General features: G+C 41.1%; 1 protein-coding gene across 13 annotated transcripts in view; it reads right to left on the reverse strand.

Moving 5' to 3' along the window:
- Window positions 1-17,696, reverse strand: part of fryl (furry homolog, like) — a 467,472-nt gene that overhangs the window by 275,887 nt on the left and 173,889 nt on the right. For all 13 annotated transcript variants that reach the window (XM_072569022.1, XM_072569030.1, XM_072569038.1 and 10 more), the window contains 3 exons: window positions 15,641-15,694; window positions 8,161-8,300; window positions 3,214-3,310 (listed from right to left, as the gene is read on the reverse strand). In XM_072569022.1, coding sequence (XP_072425123.1) covers window positions 3,214-3,310; window positions 8,161-8,300; window positions 15,641-15,694 — 291 coding nt within the window. The remainder of the gene's footprint in view (window positions 1-3,213; window positions 3,311-8,160; window positions 8,301-15,640; window positions 15,695-17,696) is intronic.

The following is a 17,696-nucleotide window of genomic DNA, read 5'->3' on the forward strand; positions in this document are numbered from 1 at the left end:
CTTAACCAAACCCTCAATTTCTTTAGTCAGCCAGCATTCCCTATACCTACCAGCCTTTCCTTTCACCCTGACAAGAATATACTTTCTCTGGATTCTTGTTATCTCATTTCTGAAGGCTTCCCATTTTCCAGCCGTCCGTTCACCTGCAAACATCTGCCTTCAATCAGCTTTTGAAAGTTCTTGCCTAATACCTTCAAAATTGGCCTTTCTCCAATTTAGAACTTCAACTTTTAGATCTATTCTTTTCCATCACTATTTTAAAACGAATAGAATTATGGTCACTAGCCCCAAAGTGCTCCCCGACTGACACCTCAGTCACCTGCCCTGCCTTATTTCCCAAGAGTAGGTCAAGGTTTGCACCTTCTCTAGTAGGTACATCCACATACTGAATCAGAAAATTGTCTTGTACACACTTAACAAATTCCTCTCCATCTAAACCTTTAACACTATGGCAGTCCCAGTCGATGACTGGAAAGTTAAAACCCCCTACCATAACCACCCTATTATTCTTACAGATAGCTGAGATCTCCTTACAAGTTTGTTTCTCAATTTTCCTCTGACTATTAGGGGGTCTATAGTACAATCCCAATAAGGTGATCATCCCTTTCTTATTTCTCAGTTCCACCCAAATAACTTCCCTGGATGTATTTCCGGGAATATCCTCCCTCAGCACAGCTGTAATGCTATTCTTTTTCAAAAATGCCAATCCCCCTCCTCTTTTGCCCCCCCTTTCTATCCTTCCTGTAGCATTTGTATCCTGGAGCATTCAGCTGCCTGTCCTGCCCATCCCTGAGCCATGGTTTCTGTAATTGCTATGATATGTTCCATAATTCCTAACCATGCCCTCAGTTCAGCTGCCTTCCTGTTAGGCCCCTTGCATTGAAATAACTGAAGTTTAATTTATTAGTCCTACCTTGTCCATGCCTGCCCTGACTGTTTGACTCACTTCTGTTCTCAGCTGTATTCGTCTCAGATTGATCTCTTTCCTCACTGTCTCCCTGGGTCACACCCCCCCACCTTACTAGTTTAAATCCTCCCGAGCAGTTCTCGCAAATTTCCCTGCCAGTATATTAGTCCCCTTCCAATTTAGGTGCAGTCCGTCCTTCTTGTACAGGTCACTTCTACCCCAAAAGAGATTCCAATGATCCAAAAATGTGATTCCTTCTCCCATACATCAGCTCCTCAGCCATGCATTCAGCTGCTCTCTCCTCCTATTCCTGCTCTCACTAGCTCATAGCACTGGACGTAATCCAGATATTACTACCTTTGAGGACCTCCTTTTTAAGTGTCTGCCTAACTGTCTCTAATCTCCCTTCAGAGTCTCAACCTTTTTCCTTCCAATGTCGTTGGTTCCAATGTGGACAATGACCTCCTGCTGGCCCCTCTCCCCCGTGAGAACATTCTACACCCTCTCTGAGACAGTGCGCAATTCTGTTGCAGGAAGGATGCTGTAAAACTTGAAAGGATTGAGAAAAGGTTAACGAGGATGTTGCCAGGGGTTTGAGCTATAGAGAGGCTGATACGCTGGAGCTGTTTTCCCTGGAGCATCGTAAGCTAAGGGGTGACCTTATACAGGTTTATAAAATCATGAGGGTCATGGATAGGATAAATAGACAAAGTCTTTTTCCCTGGGGTGGGGGAGTCCAGAACTAGAGGGCATAGGTTTAGGGTGATAGGGGAAAGATTTCAAAGGGACCTAAGGGGCTACGTTTTCATACAGAGGGTGGTGCATGTATGAAATGCGCTGCCAGAGGAAGTGGTGGAAGCTGGTACAATTACAACATTTTCAAGTCTGGATGGGGCTATGGATAGGAAGAGTTCAGAGGGATATGGGCCAAGTGCTGGCAAATGGGACTAGATTAGGTTAGGATATCTGGTTGGAATGGAAGAATTAGAACGAAGGGTCTATTTCCATACTGTACATCTGTATGACTCTATAACTCGAGCAAGTTGTCAAACATGATTTCCCTTTCGCAAAACCATATTGACTGTCTATTTGTATGAGGCTTTTCTAAATATCCTCATTCTTACGTAATAATGGACCCTAGTATTTTCCCAACAAAAAATGTTAGGCTAACTGGTCTACTGCAATCTTCTTTCTGTATACCTCCCTTATTGAACAGTGATGCCTCATGAGCAGCATGCTCCCCAATTTACCAGGACTGCTCAATACTCTAGATGAAAATGGAGGGTTAAGGATGTGCTGGGCCATGTGATTAGAACAGGGGAAAGCAATTCCATTGTTGTGATACATCATACTAGCTGGATACCCAGTTTGAAGCTAATCTTAATTTATCCTGGCAAGAATGGTAGCAAGGTTATTCAGCTAAACGTTTAAAAGCACAGATGTAAATGAATGGGGGAAGAGCTTATTTCAGGATGGACAAAGGAATTGGAATGAGAAAGTAATACAGGATTTGGAAGATGCAACTAAGTGGGTAAACATTTTTATAGGAATTGGTTATGGGATCTGGATTTTTTTTTTACAAGACCAGAATTTACTTGCTTTCCCCACAATCCTGAAAGATGTCAATGGTGATCTGGTGACAACTGGCAGTTTAACCACACCTTGGGCAATGGGACATGTTGAGAAGGACAGTCCCTCATAGTAACTTCATGTGATGTGGGAATGGTAAATTAATTTGAGTCAAAACAACCTTGTGCATCTGTAACTTTCTACGTCAGTTATACTGGAGCTCTTAAGTTGCTGGTTTTGAAACACTTCAAGATCAGAGAATCAGAAGCTAAGCATTTGCAAGATGACGTGATCAGACGGAGTAAATAATATGATAATAAAATTAGATTCAGTAAAGATAAATATTGAAAATAATTTTGCAAAAAATACAAATGCAAAATATACAATAGTAAATTAATGAAATGTAAGTTGCTACTAAAAGTTCATTACTTAAAATACATCTTACTCCTTTGAATTCTGTTGCAGTGGAAACTTTTAAAAATGTGTATTTAAATTATGTAACCATTCATGACTAATATTTATTTGAATACTATCTTGCACACTCAATGGTACAGGAAGTTATTTTGCCCACTGCTTTTGTGCACAGCAGATTGTGCTCTAAATTATTTTCATGTCCAAGACTCTTTTTACATGGATATTTGATTGGCTTAAGTGACCTAGGGTGAGGTGAAGGCAGGAACAAGAATACTTAATCCATTTTAAATATCAGCTGGGTATGCAAAACAAAGCTAGCTCACCTGTTTTAAAACTTCTATTAAAACTAAACAGAAAATGAAATCAATAGCTAAATCTCTTCGTTCAAGCAGATAATCTCTATCACGATGTTGTTCATCCCTGAAAAAGAGAACAAATTGGTAGCAGCTTATCATTTTTCAGTATCTAGCTTTATGGAACTTGAAAGTAACACTGCAGTTAGTATTTCTCATGATTTTGCATACAGAATTAATTAACCATTTCCAATTTAATCTCAATAGTTAAGGAAAAGTAAGCTGCTGTTAATAAAAAGTGTAGCAGAAATGCTTTGATAGTTTGTTAGACACAGCCTAAGGTCAGCAGCAAGTGCACACATTCTCCTTCCCAGCCTGGCTTCCTGCTGTGCGTATCACTTTAGAAAATAAAAATCAACCCATAAATAGCACTTTCAAAAACCCAATTATTTATTATTCTTTCTACATCATCATCTCCACCTTTGATCATATTCTCCTTGACAAGACCATTATTCAGACTCATTCTGACATGGCCACTCATTTGTCAATTCCATCAGCATGGTCCAAGTTCAGCAGGTAATAGGGAAGGCAAATGGAATGTTAGCTTTTATTTCAAAGGGACCGGAGTATAAAAGAAGAGAGTCTTTACTAAAATTATACAAGGTACAAGTCAGACTACAGATGCAATACTGCGAACGATTCTGGGACACTTATCTAAGCAAAGGAATACTGGTATTGCAGGCAGTCCAGAGAAGGTTCACTTGGCTGGTACCAGGTATGGGGGGACTGTATTATTACAAGATGCTGGGTAGATTAAACATATACTCTTTGTTATGAATAATAAGGGAGCAATCTTATTGAAACAGAAACATTCTTTGGGAGCTTGACAGTGTTAATGCAGGAAGGTTGCTTCCCCCTGTGAGAGTGCCTCAGATAAAATTCAGAGTCGCATATTTAAGACAGAGATGAGGGTGAAATTCCTCTCACGGATAGTAGTGAATTTGTGGAATTCTTTACCACAAAAAGTTGTAGAAGCTGGATAGTTGAATTTTTTTTGGCTGAGACAGACAGAATCTTCATCAGTAAGGGAATCAAGGGTTATGGGAGAAATGCAGTCTTGTAAATTTTAGCAAGACCGCCCTATTTTTATGCTTCATTCCCTTTGAAATGAAGGCCAACACTATTTCATTCTTTATTACTGTACCTTGTATGCAAAAAGAACAAAAACAAAATTCACTTTGTTCCTGGTGTATGTTTGTACATCATGCAGTAATGAGGTAAGATAGTTGTTCTATCGCGTGTCTAGTTAGTTGAGTGCCAAATGGCACATTACTTGGAGGAGAAAACAATAAGTACATAAATAAATTGACATCCTTGAGAGTTTGTGTACATTGAATAATTAGTAATAGTCCTGATACTATTTTCAGAATACACCTCCTAATCACAGCTTCCCCAACCAGTGGAAATAGCTTACCTTCATCTACCCGTCTTTTGAGACATGCTACACGATCTGGTTATCAGAACCCCTTTTCAATTTTCAGTGTTCATTTGATATAACTTTTAGTTTGGAGCTGTGAGCTGAGAGCTCAGAGCTATAGGTCACCTTTGGACTGGGAGGAGCTGATAATTTTTTCTTTAAAAGAGAACAAACAAACTAATATTTGCTTATCAGGCTAGGGCTGGAAGTTGGAAGTTAGTTGCAGGTTGATTCTTGTTCAAACAGTACTCCAGATGTTTCAGTTCTGGAGATGCATTATGGTCAAACTGATGACATATATCTGAAAGTTAACAGGGGCTTCATAGGGAGGCAACTAATTTGAGAGAGAGAAACCACAGCTTGAACTAGTTTTTGAACTTCAATTAAATCAGTTATGACTATGCCTGTTGAAAGCGACAGGATGGAGGATTTGATTGCTGCATGGTTATCAGTACCAACACCAATATCAATGTATTAAAACCTTAGAGAATAGAACCTTAATTATAAGTGAATCATCCTCAGAGATTATCAGAAGCTATTTGCATACATTAGTGTCGTCACAAACCAAGCCAGATATAATCCCATGTGCCTGTGATGTTACGAATCATGGAGTCTGCCTAAGTGAACTGGCCAGTTACAGCTCATTTACTTTTTATAGAGTCATGCAGCACAGAAACAGATACCTTGGTTCAGTTAATGCCAAACATAATCGCAAACTAAATGAATCCCACCTGCCTGCTCCTGGCCCATAACCCTTCAAACGTTTCTTACTCATGTACTTTCAAGAAGCACCTGGATGAATACATGAATAGGAAGGGAATAGAGGGATACGGATCCTGTAAATGAAGAGGGTATTAGCATGGAAGGGCAAAATGTGTCAGTGCAGGCTGGGAGGGCCGAAGAGCTTGTTCCTGTGCTGTATTGCTCTTTGTTCCACTTATCAAAGTGCCTTTTAAACAATGTACCTGCATCCATCATTTCCTTGAAGTTCATTCCACATGCAAAACAGCCTCTCCACACAAAATTTGTCCCGCATACCTCTTTCAAATTTCTCCCCTCTCACCTTAAACATGTGGCCCCTACTCTTGAAATCCCTCATCCTAGGAAAAAGACAATTACCACTAATTCTATCTATACCCTTCATGATTTTATAAACTCAGGTCAGGTCAACTCTCAACCTCCTACACTTCAGTGAATAAAGTTCTAACGTATTTTTATAATGCAAACCTTCTATACCCAGCAATATCCCGGTAATTCTCTGCTGAACCCTCTCCAGCTAAATGATATCTCTCCTGTAACAGGGTAACCAAGAATGGACAGAATACTCCAGAAGAGGCCTCACCAATGTCCTGTAAAATCTCATCATGATTTCCCAACTCCTATACTCAAAGGACTAAGCAATGAAGGTAAGTGCGCCAAATGACTTTTTAATTACCTTGTCTATGTGTGATGCAAACTTCAAAGAATTATGTACCTGAACCCCAAGGTCCCTCTGTTTTACAACACCAACCAGGACCCTATTATCAATTTTATAAGTCCTGCCCTTGTTTGTGTACCAAAATGCAATATCTCACATTTATCAAAATTTAATTCCATCTGCCATTTTTAAGCCCACTGACCCATTTGATCAAGATCCAATTGTAATCTTAGAAAACTACCTTCACTGTCTATTATGCCAGCAATTTTGGTGTCATCTGCAAACTTACAAACCATGCTTTTTATATTGTCATCTCAATCATTCATATAAATGTTAAACAACAGTGGACCCAGAACCGATCCCTATGCAACACAGTTGGTGACAGGCCTCCAGTCTATAAAGCAACACATATCATCACTCTGTTTCCTGCTGTTAAGCCAATTATGTATTCATTTGACAAGTTCACCCTGAATCCCATATGATCTAACTTTACTAATTAGTCTACCATGTGGAATCTTGGCTTTGCTAAAATCCAAATAGACAACATCTACTGCCTGCACCCTCTTGGTACCCTTAAATATGTCTGTTTATCTGTCTTTGAAAGAGTGGAAGGCTAGAATCAAAGAAGATTGGGTTTAAATCCTAGACCTGAATAGATTACCTTGTAGTTTAACTTTGCCCTGTTATACCTACTGCATTAACAATAAATTATTAACTGTTTTGTTTAAGCTACAAGCATGGTACCTGGTATTGATTGTTCACAAAGTTTAGTGCTAGTTGTTCAAAAAGTCTGGTAAGGAATCATTAGGGTGAATTTTGGAAGTCACTGAATGCTTTAATTTTACTGTTGCAGGGATAGGGAGGCTGATTTGATTTAGCTGTCTGCCTTTGTGGCATAGGAGGCAGAAATTCAAACAGAAATCATAATGAATTCAACTGACAGTTCTCACACTTTTAAACAATCATTGAAAGGGGAAGGTGCATCTTGAGTCAGAAAGAGAGAGATAGTTGCTCTGTTGAAGGAGCAGAAGAACAATGTCCTGTAAATAACTAAGTAGACTGCTTTAGATAGTTGGTTTTCTATTTGAAAGGATTGGAATAGAACTACCGAGACTTTTGGAGATTGATGCAACAAAGTCATCAAAATGGACCTCATTGGTGGAAATCAGATTAGGACTGGAATGACCTATGAAATTCTTTCTCACAGAAGGTTGTTGAATGGGTCATTACATATGTCCAAGGCTGAGACATATGTAAACAGTAAGGGAAGAGGAAAAGGAAGAAAAGTGAAGTTGAGGATTATCAAATCCACTATGATCTAATTGAAAGTCAAAAATGACTTCATACGCTGATTTGCTCCTATGTTTTATGGTCTTATCAATGTTTGAAGAACATTAGAAATTTTGAGTTGCTTTAGATTTGTTATTGATTAGCCTCTGCATTGTAGACTCTGATTGGTAGAGGCCATCAGAATGTACCAGTTATTTATCGTTGACAGTTAATCTGTTTAAATTTTACACCAGGCAGATTGACTTTGATTGGTCAACACATGGCCCTGCAAAATGAACCAGAGAGAATAGCCGTCCATCTTTAGAGTTGAGTTGAAACGGGTACAGAATATGTACATGTTCATTCTGTCCAAAAAGAATAGGGTCCTGTGTAGCTTACAGTACACACAATGACCCATACTGATAATCTTAAATCAATTACCGTTGTAACTCATCAAGATCATTTAGAAAATATTGTCCAATCACAGAATCACATCGAAAGTTGGACACAGTATTCAGAGTTTTGCAAGTCGAGATTTAAGTTGGGTATGGTCAGCACCTTGTTTTGTGCAAACAGCTGAAAGGATAGCGGTTTACTATAATCCACTGATTTTCAGGATGTATGGTCTACAAGCCTAGTATCATACTGACACTGACTCATTTGTGAGGTAAGCAGAACACCTTTTATGCATCCTGTTAGTGGAGAATACCATTTGTGTTGTTACAACACTGTACATACTTCACCCTAAATTTCAGTAGCAATGAGCTTTTATAAAATGTTTTCTAGTTATTGAAAAGAAAGAAAATTAAGTTACCCCTTTGATTTTGTACTTGACCGTGGCCTATATTCATAGGATTCATCTTCTGTTCCATTCTGTCGTCTGTACCAGTCAAACAAGGTGCGAAGTAGGGAGGGAAGGCAGTGTTCTGCTACTGAGCTCATCGAGCTAATCACCTGTAAAACATAAAACAGCACATAAATAAACCAACTCTTAGCATGGAAAGTACCCTAATGTTTATTCATATAATGCTTATGCATACTTCAACCAAGCAAACCCTGCCACAAACCCATCACTGCTGCTTATGAGGCTGGTACCCAGAAATCTTCACACTGTCCATGCTCCCTTACACAAAATGTTTTAACACACTAAAATCCAATTGGCTCATCAATGTCCTTTAGGAAAGGGAAGCTGCAGTTCTTTTCCAATCAGGCTTATATGTCATTCTAATTCAATGCCAGCACTGTTGACTGTAAACTGTCTTCCAAGGTGGCTTACCAAATCTTGAATTTATTAGGGATAGGAAATAGATATCTTTATTTAGCAATAAATCTCTCTAAAGTGTCAATGTCAATTACTTTCAGCGTACAATAAGAATACGATATAGGAGAAGAATTAGGCTATTTGGCCCATCAAGTCTGCTCCACCATTTGATCATGGCTGATACATGTCTCAACTTCATTCTCCTACCTTCTCCCCGTACAGTGTGATTTTCGATTACATCCCAACCTAAAAAGTGACATTTATACGGCGAGACTCAATAAAATAAATACAGGAATGACTTTGGAAAATAAGTCTTCTTGCAGTACAAACCGATTCTACGTCAGCTGTAAGGTACACAGGGGTCAGTGCTGGACCCCCAATTTTTTTATAATTTATATCAATGACTTAGGTGAGGGTTTCAAAGGCATGTTATCTTCAAATTTAGTTCTGAGTTTTTAATGAAGTAGATACAATAAGAATACAATCTCAAAGACAAGCTAAGCAAGTCTGGAAGATGGACTATAATATGGGAAAACGTGAACTTGTTCACTTTGGCAGGAAAAGTAAAAAGGTGGAGTATTATTATTGGTTAATAACTCCTGAATTCTCAGGTACAGAAGTAATTAAGTGCTCAAATGTATGAGTCATAAAAAAGTTACTATTTATGTGCTGCAAGTGATTAAGGTGGTTAGTGGAATGCTATCCTTTAGTATTGTTTCGCTTCAAATACGCAATGCATCTCAAAAACTTTGTTCTATTTTGATATCCTTATTGAAGGCAGGACATAAATGTTTTGGAGGTAGCCCAGAGGAGGTTCACTAGATTGGTGCCTGGAATGAACAGGTTGTGTTATGAGGAAAAATTGGACAGGTTGGGCTGGTTTTCTACAGTGTTATCATGAGGGTGATTTATTTAAACTTTGTAAGATCCTTAAGAGACTTGACAAAGTGGACATAGAAAGGATGTTTCCTCTTGTGGGTCACTCCAGAACTGGGTGACACTGTTTCAAAGTTAGGGATAGCCATTTTAGGACAAAGATGAGAAGAATTTCTTCATTCTTGAATAAAGTTAAAAATCACACAACACCATGTTGTAGTCCAACAGGTTTAATTGGAAGTACTAGCTGTCTGTGTAAGGCACAGAATTTATAGCAAAAGTTTACAGTATGATGTAATTCTGTGTCTTACAATCTTATACTCCACAACCACCTGATGAAGAACCAGCACTCCGAAAGCTAGTGCTTCCAATTAAACCTGTTGGACTACGACCTGATGTTGTGTGATTTTTAACTTTATACACCCCAGTCCAACACCAGCATCTCCAAATCATTCCTTCTTGGAAGTTTGCACCACTCTGGACCTCTGCCTCAGAAAAAGTGGCAGTGGGATAACTAAATATTTTCAAAACAGAGGTGAATAACTTCTTGTTAAGCAAGGGAACTGAAGGTGATCAGGGGAGATGTGATTGTGGAATTCACAACATTAGCAGTTCAGGCATGATGTTATTGAATAGCACAGCAGGTTTGGAAGGCCTTCTGCTCAGAATTCTTATGTACTTACATCAATTGAGTGGATTATGCTAATATACATCAATGCCAATTTTTTTTTGTCCAGATTCTTTTTAAAAATCGACCTTAAACCTTCAAATCCCACAGCAGGATTTACATTGTCAAATATTAGAGCAGGTCTCTTGATGATGAGCATTGTCACACAACCATTAGTAGTGCAAATCAAAAGCGAATAACTGGGTGAAGTTAAATAGGGCAAAAAAGAACTACAAAACAAAAGTATAATTCAGAGTCCACTCATAATCTGTATGATCTGCTGATCTCGTCATCAAAATTTGAGAGATATATATGTCAAGAGTTTAAGTTTTAATTTGCATTGTAAGCAAACACTTGTTGAACGACGCAATCCTCCATTTGACACCCTTTTCTATGCATTGCACCATTAGGGGTTTGCAAACACAACAGATGCTAATAAATCCAGCAATTTTTAAGGTTCGTTGCTTGAACAAGGGAAATAGAGAAAAAAAAGAACATTTTTAACAAGTGCTACATTTCTCTCAGAAATGTTGGGAGACTTTGCATTCAATTAATTTTGTAGACCCGCATAAACTTGAATCCAGGCAGTTCAAATCTCTTTACTGAAACAAATTGACATTTCAAACAGCGCAAAAAGAATCAGAAAAATAACAGGGGTAACAGAAACTTATCATACTTAACAATCAATGCAACGTTTTACTTTGTTTGATCAGTTCCTCTGGATTTCAACATATGGTGACTAGTCAGTGGAATGAAAACATCAACTTTGCTATCTCCACATAGATGCTGTCAGACTTGCTGAGTTTGACTAAAAATTTCTGTTTTTGTTTCAAATCTCCAGCATCCGCAGTTATTTGCTTTATTCCAACATAGGTAGAACTGAATCACTTATCTCTGAAATGGTACGATTGTATTTTGAAGATGGGTAAAATTTACACTTCAAAATGCTAGCTGGTGTTTTCACTCTTCTGTGGTCACATTCATTTGCTTCAAAATTGATCATTGACTCAATTTCCAAACCCTGGCCATAGCCACCTCCTGCCTTAATCTTCAACCTAGTCTTGACCATCTAGAAGTTCTTTGTAGTTTTACAACTAATACTAAGTCTGGCAGCAATCCTCACACGACTTTGTGTCAATTTTTAGCAGAGAATTTATCGATAAGTGCTTAATTATTGTCACGCTGTTTGAGAAAACCCATAGTCGGGAAACATAAATGCAAGCTCTTGCTTTCTGAAGATTTTTTCCAATCATTGGGAAAACGCTATGTAAAATGAGCATTCAGCCGTATTTTGAATTGTTCAGGTTTGCTAAGTCACCATTCAGTGAATAATTTTAAAAACCCCTCTTGCACCATCCAAGTGGCATTCCAGTTACACCCTGAACAATAATGTGTGCCTTATTCTACCCTCTGTTCTTTCTCCTCCTGCTGCAACATGCATTCCTTCTACACTGTTTTTTCATTGTGTTTCAATTTGCCTGGGCATCCATCTTGTGAAATCTCCCATGAGAATATTGCAAACAAATATGAACAGCAAGTTAATATTCATTCACTAAGATGTCACTATTCTCTGTACAAAATTGCTCAGATTATGTTTTGTCCACAAATCCAAATTGATCATAGAAGCCTACAGTGTAGAAGCAGGCCAGTTGGCTCATTAAGTCCACACCAACCCTCAGAAGAGCTCCCCACCCAGAACACTCATCTCTCCCCACACCCACAATTCCCACTGCTGACCCACATAGCCTGAACATCCCTGGACACTACTGGACGAGCTAAATTACCCATCCACCTAACCTGCACATCTTTGGACTACGGGAAGAAACTGGGACATATGGAGGAACCCATGTACACACCAGAAGAACGTGCCAATTTCATAGAGATGGTTGCCCAAGGCTGGCTGCGAGGCAGGAGTGTTAACCACTGAGCTACCGTACCACCCGTGGCCAATTATCATCCCAGTAATTTATGCTCAATCATCAAAAGAATAAAAAGAGATGTCATCAACAGTGCTTTCAAGTGGTAGGTACATGATCAACACCTGTTCACTGATTTCTAGGATTGAGTGCCACCAAGATTACTCAGCTCCTGATCTCATTACAGCCTTGGTCTAAACATGGACAAGGGGGCTGAATTCCAGAGGTGACAGTGACCTAGGTAAGTTTCAAACCAAGTGCAACACAGATTCTTAGTAAGGTTTTGGTGGGAATCAGAGGAAAACACTCGCCTTTTGGAGTCATACTTAGCAGAAAGATGCCTAGTGTTTTTTGCAAGCAAATTAACTCCACTCCAGAACACTGCTGTCAAAAAATTCCCCGGGATAGTGGGCCAATGCCAACCACCTTCAGCTGCTTTCTCAATGACTTTCTTCCAACCCAAGGTCAGAATTAGAATGTGTACTAATAACTAGTGTTCCAAACCATATGCAACTCTAAAGCTACTGAAGCAGTACAAACTCATGGGCAGCAACTCCTGGGTAGCATTCATACTGGGGCTGATAAGTGGCATGTTTCATTCACACCACACAATTTCAAAGAAATTACCACCTCCACCAAGAGAGTATTTAACCCATCTCACCTTGACATTCAATAGGTGATTGCTGAATAACCTACCAACAACACTTCATGGATTACTAATGACGAGAAACTTAACTGGATCAATCTTTTGGAACTAACTAACCTTTCAAGTTTCTAAAACAAGCCTTTCAAATGATCTACAAAACATGTCAGGAGTATAATGGCACTGCACGTAGCCAAACATGTTCAAATGACCATTAAAATGCTTGACACCTTATCAGACAAAGTAGATTACTTGAGCGAGACATCATCAAACAATGTTAACAATGAGTCCTTCTATCAGTGAGATACAGCAGCAGTTGTATCTTTTACAAGATGAACTACAATAAAGGTGGCACGGTGGCACAGTGGTTAGCACTGCTGTCTCACAGCGCCAGAGACCTGGGTTCAATTCCTGCCTCAGGCGACTGACTGTGTGGAGTTTGCACGTTCTCCCAGTGTCTGCGTGGGTTTCCTCCGGGTGCTCCGGTTTCCTCCCACAGTCCAAAGACGTGCAGGTCAGGTGAATTGGCCATGCTAAATTGCCCGTAGTGTTAGGTAAGGGGTAAATGTAGGGGTATGGGTGGGTTGCGCTTCGGCGGGGCAGTGTGGATTGGTTGGGCCAAAGGGCCTGTTTCCACACTGTAAGTAATGTAATGTATGTAATCTAAACTGCCAGGGCTTCTTTTACAACACCTTCGAAATTGATAACCTCTGCACTAATACTTAAGTGTAAATACAAGTTAAAAGCAGAAAAGTTAAAAATCCACCAATATTACTCCCACCCAATGCATGCATATCCTATCCACTCCAAATATTCCATGGTTTTGCCGACAGTATCTAATTTCCATGTTTTTCAATGTTTCCTCCAATGCAAGTGCCTAATTTACCATGTGTAATATTTATGGGTAATAATTTGTTCTTAGAAACAATGATTACAATTGTAGCTCAATAGTAGATCACCAGACTGCTTTGGATGCAGTACGTTTGTCACTAATGAAAGAAAACGTTCTCGAGATATGACTATTGCTGACTAGATCACATTTCTTGGCCATTGCTAGTTGTCTGCGATTGTGATGTCGGCCTTTTGCTTGAACTACTGCATTTCTTGAAATGCTATATTCAATGTTCATTAATGTGTACAGTTCTGCGCACCACAATTTAGAAAGGACACGTCCACATTGGAGAAAGTGCAGAAAAGGTTTATGAGAATGATTCCAGGAATAAAGGGAGACTGACAAAATTTGGACTGTTTTTCTTGAAGAGAAGATGGTTAAGAGGAGATTTGACAAAGGTGTTGAGGGAGGGTTGGCTTAGCTCCTTTGACTGACTGAACTGGCCCTCACTCTGAACAACTTCTCTTTTCAATCCTCCCACTTCCTCCAAACCAAAGGAGTAGCCATGGGCACCCGCATGGGCCCCAGCTATGCCTGCCTCTTCGTAGGATATGTGGAACAGTCCATCTTCCGCAGCTTCACTGGCACCACCGCCCACCTTTTCCTCCGCGACATCGATGACTGTATCGGCGCTGCCTCTTGCTCCCACGAGGAGGTTGAACAGTTCATCCACTTTACTAACACCTTCCACCCAGACCTCAAATTTACCGGGACCGTCTCAGACTCCTCTCTCCCCTTCATAGACCTCTCCACTTCTATCTCGGGCGACCGAATCAACATGGACACTCACTATAAACCGACCGACTCCCACAGCTACCTAGACTACACCTCCTTCCACCTTGCCCCCTGTAAAAACGCCATCCCATATTCCCAATTCCTTCGTATCCACCGCATCTGCTCCCAGGAGGACCAGTTCCAATACCTAACAACCCAGATGGCCTCCTTCTTCAAAGACCACAATTTCCCCCCCAGACGTGATCGACGATGCTCTCCACCGCATCTCTTCCACTTCCCGCTCCTCCGCCCTTGAGCCCTGCCCCTCCAATCGCCACCAGGACAGAATCCCACTGGTCCTCACCTACCACCCCACCAACCTCCATATACATCGGATCATCCGTCGTCATTTCCGCCACGTCCAAACGGACACCACCACCAGGGATATAGTGCCCTCCTCTCCCCTATCAGCATTCTGAAAAGACCACACCCTCCGTGACTCCATCGTCAGGTCCACACCCCCCACCAACCCAACCTCCACTCCCGGCACCCTCCCCTGCAACCACAAGAAATGCAAAACTTGCGCCCAGACCTCCCCCCCCTTATTTCCCTCCAAAGCCCCAAGGAATCCTTCCATATCCGCCACAAATTCACCTGCACCTCCACACACATTTGCTGCATCCGCTGCACCCGATGTGGCCCCCTCTATATTGGGGAGACAGGTCGCCTACTTGCGGAACGTTTCAGAGAACACCTCTGGGACACCCGGACCAACCAACCCAACCACCCTGTGGCTCAACACTTCAACTCTCCCTCCCACTCCACCAAGGACATGCAGGTCCTTGGACTCCTCCATCGCCAAACCATAGCAACATGACGACTGGAGGAAGAGCGCCTCATCTTCCACCTAGGAACCCTCCAACCACAAGGGATGAAGTCAGATTTCTCCAGTTTCCTCATTTCCCCTCCCCCCACCTAGTCTCAGTCCCAACCCTTGAACTCAGCACCACCTTCCTAACCTGCAATCTTCTTCCTGACCTCTCTGCCTCCACCCCACTCTGGCCTATCACTCTCACCTTAACCTCCTTCCACCTATTGCATTTCCAATGCCCCTCCCCCAAGTCCCTCCTCCCTACCTTTTATCTTAGCCTGCTTGGCACACTTTCCTCATTCCTGAAGAAGGGCTCATGCCCAAAACGTCGATTCTCCTACTCCTTGGATGCTGCCTGACCTGCTGCGCTTTTCCAGCAACAAATTTTCAGCTCTGATCTCCAGCATCTGCAGTCCTCACTTTCCCATAAAACATAGTAGGCCAATTTTCTTACCTGATCAAACTGTAAATCTTCACCTCTTTGCAATGACCTGGACAATGGTTTCTCCTAAAACATAAATAATTAGAAAAAGAAAATTGTGACTAACAGCATCATTCAAATAGTATAAATAATTCTCAACCAACAGTAGTTAAAACTGTAAACTTAAACTACAAAACTGGAGCCATTCACTGCGGATATTGGAAGCTGTACTGAAAACATCAAATCCTAGGTCAGGCAGTATCCATGCTGAGAATGAGAGCAAGCTAACATTATGAGTTCAGATGACTCTTCATCTGAGCTGATGTGGGGCTGGTGCCTGTGTGCGCATACGCACGCGGGAAGGAGAAGGGATAATGATAGTTCAGATTAACTGGTCGGAATGTGACAATGACAGAACAATGATGTGTCTAACTGCCAGATTGGAAAGAACAGATCATGACCTCACATCCAAATATCAAGGCATTGTTGCCAGGACTGTCACCAACCTTATTACCTCAGATATCTTCCTGACTCCTCACTGCCTCCAACCTTACAGTCTTCAATCCAGATAGCCCACTTCTACATCCTTTCCACTGAACAAGGGGGACTTGTTCACACAGTTGTGAGCAATGAGAAGGGGCAAGGGCAAAAGCATGGTTGATAGCTCTGATACAGTTGAGGGCCCTATCAACCACAGTAGGACGGGAAACCAGAGTTATGGAAGAAGGAAGCCACCTCAGCAGCGCTGTTTTGGAAAGTGGCATCAGTCAAACAGATACGACATAGGCGGAAGAATGGAAGAATGGAATGGAATTCTTACAGGATATGGAGTGCGAAGAGCTGTAGTGAAGGTAGCTATGGGAGTCAGTGACTTTGTAGTGGATGGCAGTGGACAGTTTATTCCTCGAAATGGAGACAGAGGTGAAGGAAAGGAAGGGGAGTGTTGGAAATGGATAATTTGAAAGTTATAGAGGGATAGAAATTGGAGGCAAATGAACAAATCTTTCAAGTTCCAGGTGGGAGCATGAAACTGCACTGAAACAAGACATCAAAGTACCGAAAAGGAGAGTTGAGAGAGGGGGCCAGTATAGGACTAGAACAAGGATTGTTCCATGTACTTTATAACGAAGCAGGCAAAACTGGGACCCATGTGGGTGCCCAGTTACTCCTTTGACTTGGCAGAAGTGAGATGAATTAAAGAAAAAATTGTTCAGTGAGAGAACAAATTCAGCCAAGCAGAGAACGGTGGTGGAGGGGGATTATTCAAGCCTCTGGTTGAGAAAGAAACCAAGAGCTCTCAGACCATCCTGTTGAGGAATGAAGCTAAGAGGATTTTGACAACCACAGTGAACAGGAGGCAGTTAGAGCCAGGGAACTGGAAATTGGCAGAGGGCATCAGAGGAATTGTGGATGTACGTGGGCAGGGTCTGGACAAGTAGAAAGAAAATGGAATCAAGATAGGACGAATGAGCTTGGTGGGGCAGGAACAGGCTGAGTCTATCAGGGCAGTCTAGTTTGTGAACTTTGAGAAGGAAGTGGAAGTGGGCTATCCAGGGACGGCAAACTATAAGGTTGGAGGCAGTGTGGGGTTGGGAAGATCTCTAGAAGTAATGAGGTCGGTGACAGCCCTGACAACACCGTGATGTTTACATGTTGTCTCATACTTGGTTCTTTCCAATCTGGCAGCTAAACACAGCATTGTTCTGCCATTCTCACATTCCAATCACTTAATCTGAACTATCTACATCCTTTCTCCCAAGGACTCCAGCCCCCTCTCCCCATTATTGCATAAATGATGCCACCTCCACACTTCAGGTCAGCTTTAGTGAAGAGTCATCTCAACTCAAAACATCAGCTTGCTTTCTCTCCATGGATGCTGCCTCACTGCTTGATCTTCAGCACTTTTTGTTTTCAAAACTGAAGTCATCCCACCCTGCTTATCATTAGCAGTTCTCACAAAGGCTATTCAAGACAGTGTTCAGAAAGATGTCCATAAGCTTTTAAAAGACATAATGAGGAAATGCAGTCAAGGAAGATACAACAGATAAACTTTTGGGTCAATGACCTTTCATTAGAACTGAAAAAAGTT

This window comes from Chiloscyllium punctatum, chromosome 1 (genome assembly GCF_047496795.1).
Source record: "Chiloscyllium punctatum isolate Juve2018m chromosome 1, sChiPun1.3, whole genome shotgun sequence".
Taxonomy (NCBI): Eukaryota; Metazoa; Chordata; class Chondrichthyes; order Orectolobiformes; family Hemiscylliidae; genus Chiloscyllium; species Chiloscyllium punctatum.